Source organism: Coptis chinensis, chromosome 7 (genome assembly GCF_015680905.1).
Source record: "Coptis chinensis isolate HL-2020 chromosome 7, ASM1568090v1, whole genome shotgun sequence".
Lineage (NCBI taxonomy): Eukaryota > Viridiplantae > Streptophyta > Magnoliopsida > Ranunculales > Ranunculaceae > Coptis > Coptis chinensis.
Genome location: NC_141462.1, coordinates 78,031,166 through 78,038,664, shown reverse-complemented (window position 1 = coordinate 78,038,664; position 7,499 = coordinate 78,031,166). Strand labels below are relative to the sequence as shown.

The window sequence follows — 7,499 nt, the reverse complement described above, 5'->3', positions numbered from 1 at the left end:
CTCCCCAACTTGATGTATTGTGAGGATGAGGATTTATGTAGAAGATTCTTTCTATATTATGGGATTGTATTTTTAGTAGTTTCTTGATAAGCAAGAATTGTATTCCTATTTATTGAGGAGCTCTAAAGATGAGCGACCAAATCATATTGTCATTGTGTGTGCTTGTGCTATTTTTCTCTACACCTATCATTGTATTGTTGTGATGATCCCCTAGATTGAAGAGACTAGTTATACCAAAATGGAGACCGAACTTACAATTAATAGAATTGCTACAGGTCTCTAAAATTGGAGTAAACTAGAAGCTATCTCAGGATGGGTATTTGATTGTAGTTTTCACTGTGGAACACAAAAGCATATGTTTTTAGAAAGGTTTATTGAAACAGATCGGTCTTAACTTTAAAAAGTTTAAGGAACTCAAATTATAATATTATATGGTGACATTCGTGGTCCAGACGCCTCGTCCACAGCAACCAACCTCCCAAACCTGTAAATTTTGAATTTAAGCTTGTCATACTTATCTGAAGAAAGCCTCTCTGCCTTTCTGGAAAAATGTTCAAAGCTCAAGTACTTGCATATTTCACATATCAACACAAGTTGATGAAATGCAATCAATCCATTATCCGAAGTACGAGCAAAAGGTGTTTGACCCATAGGCCATATCGCATGCCGAGAGTAGCTTCAAGTTTTTTTTTGGTAATCAAAGTCTTATTTATATATATCTATCAGGCTGAAGCTGATGAGATTACATATGTATTATCCTTTTCCAGGCATCTAGTTAGCCAAGATGGAGGGATAATAGTCCATAGAGTAGATAAAAGGTTTGTTGCATAAGCTGCAAGAAGATGTGCAGAACAGTTTGCACTACGTTTAATATATACAATAGTTGATAGAGGTAGATCATTTAGTTCTTCAGTTGCGTCACCGAGAATAGCTTCAAATTCAAACGCTAAGCTTCCTTGTTTCTTCTCCAAAAAGGTGACCATAGCTTGTACATCTATCTCTATAACTAGCTTTGATGAGGGTCTTTGCTTTGCACCAAAGGATTATACGAGTAAACCCTTACATTCTCCCGATTCACCATTTGATGCCCAGCCTCTATCAATTCCTACAGCAATGAATTTTCCATAAGAGTCTCTTAATAAGTACCCATAACCAGCTAAGTTTCCATTTTTTTTTAAACAGGATGCCACATTTAATTTATAGAAGTTAGGTGGTGGTTTTATCCAAGATGATATCCCCTGAGTTCTTTTTTTTCTCTTTTTCCTCACCGCAAATGATTAGTTGGCTTGTCAAAATGGTCTTGCAAAAAGTTTTGAATCTTGAGTAGAAAGGTTTTAAATTGTTATCTGATATATTGCATCTTTCCAAACAAATACTATTATATAGCAAGAGACATATATTGGTCCAAGTAATTTGTTCAATTTGCCAAGCAGATGGTGGTATGAACCAGAAGTATATCCATTCCTTTGTAGTTAGATGTTGCGAACCTTCCAACCTGAAATGCCAAGGAGAGTTAAACCATACAGCTCTTGTGAAATTACAGTCAAGTAGAATATGATGCAAACTTTCTGTTTGAGTTCCACATAGCAAACAATTCCTGTCTTGGATATGAAAAAGGGTGGATAGGTGTTCTCTGGTTGGTATAATGTTGTGGTAACATTTCCAGGCAAAAAGGGCATGACGAGGTCGATAGGCGTTGTTCCAAAAAACCATGTTTATTTTTTGATGGTGGTGATTGTTGGTTGTAAAGGAACTCAAACTACAGTACATGGATTTCACTGTATGTTTCCCTTTTTTTGTGAGGTTCCAATAGAGCTTATCAGTTTGTCTGTTTTTGGATAGGTGGATAGCTTGGATTTGGCTCACTGTGATTTGATCAAAAAGTTAACAAAGAATGTTTGAGTTCCAAGATTTGGTGGTTTGATTAATGAGTTGTGATACTGACATATATATATTGTTGATGGTGGTGTGAGTGGGTGGTTTCCCTCCTATTGTATTTGGTATCCAAGGATCTTCCCAAAATGTTTATGTCACTACCAGATCCTACTTGCCAGGTGGTATGTTTCATGAGGTGGGGCAAAATTTCCATCATCCCTTGCCAAAACCATGAAGTATCTTGTTTCTTGATAGTTTTATTTAATCTTGTGAAGGGAAATACTTACCTTTGAGCTCGTGTTGCTAGCAAGGATTGAGGTTTTGTCCAGATGTCCCAGGAGGATCCTTTAGATGAGCTAAGTTGTTTAAATGCATGTCTCATATACCCAAACCCCACCCTTTTCTTTTGGATTCTGGATGAAGGACCAATTTTTAGATAAAGAGGATGTTTCTTGTCTGCTTTTTCCCCACCAGAAATCCCTTTGCAGAGCATTAAGTTTGTTGGTGACAGACAAGGGAATGAGGAAGGTGCTCATATGGTAGACGGGGATAGCTGAGGTTATGGATTTTAGAAGGATAGTACGAGTTGCTTGTGAGAGAATTTTACTCTTCCAGCCGGCTACTTTCTTGTTAATCTTTTGAATGAGATTATCAAAGATTTCAAATTTTGGTTGCCCCATAAAAAGAGTTGAACCCAAGTATTTCTCACCGGGGGTAATCCTTCTCATGTTGAGAATCCTTTTTAAAGAATCAGTTTGATGAGATGACATGTTTTTACTAAAGTGGACTCCTAATTTGGTGTAGTTTATTTCTTGCTTTGACCTGTTATTTGACAAAACTCATTGAGTATATCAATAACAGTTTCAGCTTCAAACTGATTAGTCTGACAGAAAATGAAAGCATCGTCCGCAAATAGAAGGTGGGTGAGAGCCTCACTATTCCTAGAGATCTTTATGCCATTTATCTTTTTTTCCGCACTTTTTTTATTTATGATTCTAGTAAGAACCTCCATACAGCAAATAAAGAGAAGGGGTGATAGGGCGCTCTGATGGAGACCTCTAGATGACTTGAAGAAACCATGCGGAGAGCCATTTATGAGAACAGAGAATTGGGGAGAGGATATACAAAGATGGACCAAATTTACAAAGTGTGGGTCAATACCAATAGACTCAAGAATGAGAAGAAGAGATTTCCAATTGACCACAAAAAGCTTTTGCCATATCTAGTTTGATTGCCATGAGACTGAAGTTCCCCTTTTTTTTTTTTCATAGTGTGAAAAATCTCATATGCTAGGATGACATTATCGATATTTGTTTACCGAAACAAAAAGCACTTTGGTAAGGGGAGATACAAGGAAAGATGAGAATTTTTAGTTTATTAGAAAGAGTTTTAGAAATGATTTTATACACTATATTACACAGACTGATGGGTCTGAAATCTGTACAGCATTCAGGATTAGAGGTCTTAGGTATCAAAACTATATTAGTTTGATTGATCCTATCTAGGGAGAGACCTTGAGAGAAGAATTTTGAGACTAGAAGAAGCACATCTTGTTTGATGATATCCCAAGAGGATTGATAGGACAAAGCCGGAAACCTATTTGGCCCTGATGCTTTTAAGGCGTCAATGCTAAAAAGAATCTCTTCGATTTCAATCATGGTAACAGACCGATTAAGGTCACGATTTTCTTCCGGAGTGATGGACTATGGGAAAAGATCATGAATGGAACTTGTATTCACAATGCATTGTTCATTTAGGAAAGAATTGAAGTGATTTACAAAGGTTTTGCCAATCTGATTATTGTTTTGTTCCCAAGATCCATCCATATTTCTTATCCCTTCAATCCTGTTAAACTTTCTGTTTTTTAAAGTTTTGATATGAAAATATTTTGTGTTTCTATCGCCTTCGACAATCTCTTGATCCCTAGATTTTTGTTTCCATAATTTTTCCTCATGATCAAGGAGAGTGTCAAGGTTGATCAAGGCTTCTCTTTCAAGAGCTTACATTTATAATATTAGGTACCCTAGATTGGATATGAGTTATTTTGATTTTGAGAGCATTTATTTGGTGGAAGATGTTGCCAAAAGTTGTTTTGTTCCAGATTTTGAGAGCTTTCTTTGTTGAGTTGAGCTTATACGAGATATGAAGAGGATTGTGTGGTAGTGAATGGTGAGGAATGCGTGTTGGCCAGTTATTTGAAATGATATGGTTGTAGTCTTTATGATCTGTCCACATAGACTAAAACTTGAAAGGTTTTGGAGAATTGATTGAAGTAGGATTGGTATTTAGGATAATTGGACAATGGTCAGAAGCAATGGCAGGTTTGTTGTGAACTATGGACTCAGGAAAAAGCAGGAGCCACTCTTTATTAACTAGAACTCTGTCGAATCTTTTTTGGATGTTGTCTGGCTCTACTCTCTTATTGGACCAAGTGAAGGGATAGCCCATGAAACCAAGATCTATAAGTCCTAGGTTATTTACAATGGTATGGGCTTGTTCACCATCTGAGAATTCATAAGTTTTACCACCTGGATGTTCATGTGATGAGAGAATGACATTGAGATCCCCAATGATCATAGTGGGTGAATTGAAATATTCCAAATCCCATATAGGATTCCAACTGAGATCTCTATTTTCTTTGTACGGGTAGTATCCGACCCATTCCCCCTCGGCGCCACTATTTATAACAGTTGTGATAGAGTGTTTGGTGGAAGAGAGAATATTGATATTTATGCCGGCTTTCCAAAGAAGGCATAGACCTTCGGCGAGATGGACAGGGTGAACTATATGTTGATGAGGGTAGTTTAACTGATTGATTAAGTAAGTGATGGAGTTCGGTGAAGTTTTGGTTTCAAATAAGAAGAGAATGTCTGGGTTTATGTTATTGATTAGATCTTTGAGATGACGGATAGTTGATGGATTACTACAACCTCTACAATTCCATGAGATTGTCTTCATATATAATAACTACTGGTGACTGGTCTGGTTCAGTCACTAACCCAATGGTGTTAACTTCTAACTTACTGAGAACCAAAAAAGCTACACAAACCATGCACCATAGATATATATAGTAGTTTAAATACCCAATACTATCAAAGCACCATAATAGTCATCACCCGAATTTTTTACATACAGACTTAGTTTCAATTTTAAAGATAGATGAACAAAGTATAAGCTGTGATGAAGAAAAGATTTGGATATGATACACAAATATATTTAGGAAGTGAGACACAAACTTTCAAAGAGACATTTCTATACCTAGCATGATATATTTGGATGAAAAAAGTGTATAGGAAATTGGAATAAAGATATGGACAACATATATACAAAATGTTATAGAGGGATGGTTTGATGGTGTGTACCTGGTCAAAAGAAGTGGCAAAAGGATCATTTGTTTCCCTCTGCAGTAGCCCTGGTGTGCTCATAGAAGGCAAGTTTTGGTCCACATACTGCATGTTGTCGAAGGATTGGTTGTAGATTGGCATGTCGACATCATAGTTCATGTAGTTTTGGTTGAAATTTGTAGCCGGTGGAGGTGGGTAGTGAATCAGTGGTAGTGTGAGATTTTCCATTGGATTTGGATTGATGTGTTAATCGATGTTCATTTCCATTACCCCTGCTTTGGGTTTTCCATATGGGTTGGAGCATATAGCCATGAGCTTGAAGGATATTTGTAAATATTGGGCTATTGAAGAGCTCCCAAACTATATCCTTTGATAAATCAGCAACTCTAGGAATATGAGCTAGATTTGCAAGAGCTTGTATTGGATCCATACTTGGAATAATTCTAGAGTTGAGATAATCGATGGTTTGTTGATTTATTGTTGGTGGTTGTGGTGGTGGGGAGTGTGGAATATAGAAGGTAGGCTCCTCCTTGTTGATGAGGTGGAATGGGCTTGGTGGTGCACATGTTTCAATTGTTTGTTGATGAATTTTCCTCTTTTTTGGTGGTTTCAGGTCAGAGAGCTTGACTTTTGCTTTGGTTTTCCTTGTTGGTCTCTGTTTGGAAGAAGTTGGAGAGGATTCGATGATAGTTTTTGGTGGTGGAAATTGTGTAGGTGATGGCGGTGGATTTGGCAAGGAAAGATTGTTTTTGTTTTCGATGGTTAGGTTTCTTATTTGTTTTTTTGGGCCATATTTGGTTGGGCTTTTGGAGTTTTTGGTTCTCTTTTTCTCTCTGGTTCCTGAAGCCCGCTCCACATTTGCTGCAAATTGATATTTTGAGATATTTTGTGGTTAACCTCGTGCTCCTCACCTGAAGTGGGACCTAGTTGAGAACCGATAATCACTGTACCACCAAAAAGAGTATCGTTTTGGTGGTTTTCATCTGTTTCTGAGAGGATGGAGGTTGTTGTTGGTTGCTTTGCCGGTGGTGCATCAAGCAACATGAGAGTTGCCGTCTTTTTTGCCTTTTTTTGCTTGATCTGTACACTTGAATGTGTTATGGCCAAACTTATAGCACTTTTGGCAGTAATTGAACGGGATTCCGGCATATTCAAAGCCAACCCAAGTTGGCTCTCCAGTTAGGTTCTCTACCATGTCCCCTTGGACAAGTGGTTTTGTGATATCTGCCTCAACTCTCGCTCTATAACCGATCACATCTCTTGGTGTTGAGTTGTTTGGCGGATCGATTTCATCAACTTCACCTGCTACTACCGCAATTAGGCTGATGATTCCTGGATTTTGGTGTTCAAGATGAAGACCGGTGAAAGTGATCCATATAGGAGTACTGTTGAAGGATACTTGTTGTGGGATGAGTTCTGGCGGAAGTTCTTTCAGCACAAAGAGATGACCCATCAGCTGCCATGGTTGATTCTTTACAAGTCTTGCTTTGTCCGTGAGTCTTTCAAAACTGAGAATGAACCCTTTTTCTGGTGTAGGGATGATGTCTAACTTTTTCTCGAGACCCCATTTTCCTCTTATTGCACTCATAACTTCATCCGGTTCATACTTTTTTTCAGTGATTAGTTTGTCGATCATGGTGGCTACCCATTTTGCTCAGGATTGCATTAGTAATTCTCTGGGAATTTCCATTGTTTTCTTCTCTTCTTTGGAACTACGGATATGGGACTCAGCAAGGATATGAGTGATGTTATCCATACTTTTTGTTTCTTCGATCGGTTTATACTTATGCAGATATTTTTTTTGTGGTTTGGCATAGCTGTTGGTGGGTTGAATGATGGGATTTTGTGAGGTGTCGTAGGGATGAACTCTATATTTAGTGGTATGGTAGACTTCTGAATTGGTTTTTTTTATTGTTTCTTTGGTTAGAGCCTTTTGTTATGTCCTTTGGGATTATCAGATGGGTATGATGAGATCTTTTTCTGGAGATTGTGGCAATGTTTGCTAGATTTGTTCCTATGCCTGTCGGTGTGCAACGGTAGTAGTACCAAACTTTGCCTTTAGAGCCTATGGTGCTTACCTCAGAGCGAAACTGTAGAGATAGAAGAGTTAGAGCATCTTTAGGAATGATACCAACCTAGCATCAAACACCAAATTTCCAACAATTTGGTGTTTTTTTAACTTCAGGAGAGTCACATGTTGATAAAAACACCAAAAAAATACCAAACCATACACCAAATCGACCAATATTTGGTTCCAGGTTTGGTGCTGTATCAAATCAC

The 7,499-nt window shown here is 37.8% G+C and overlaps 1 protein-coding gene across 1 annotated transcript; it reads right to left on the bottom strand.

Moving 5' to 3' along the window:
• Positions 1-6,252: 6,252 nt before the first annotated feature.
• On the bottom strand, positions 6,253-6,855 carry LOC147489066 (uncharacterized). Its single transcript, XM_086574558.1, has one exon. The coding sequence runs from the start codon at positions 6,853-6,855 to the stop codon at positions 6,253-6,255; it is 603 nt and encodes a 200-aa protein (XP_086430684.1).
• Positions 6,856-7,499: the final 644 nt, after the last annotated feature.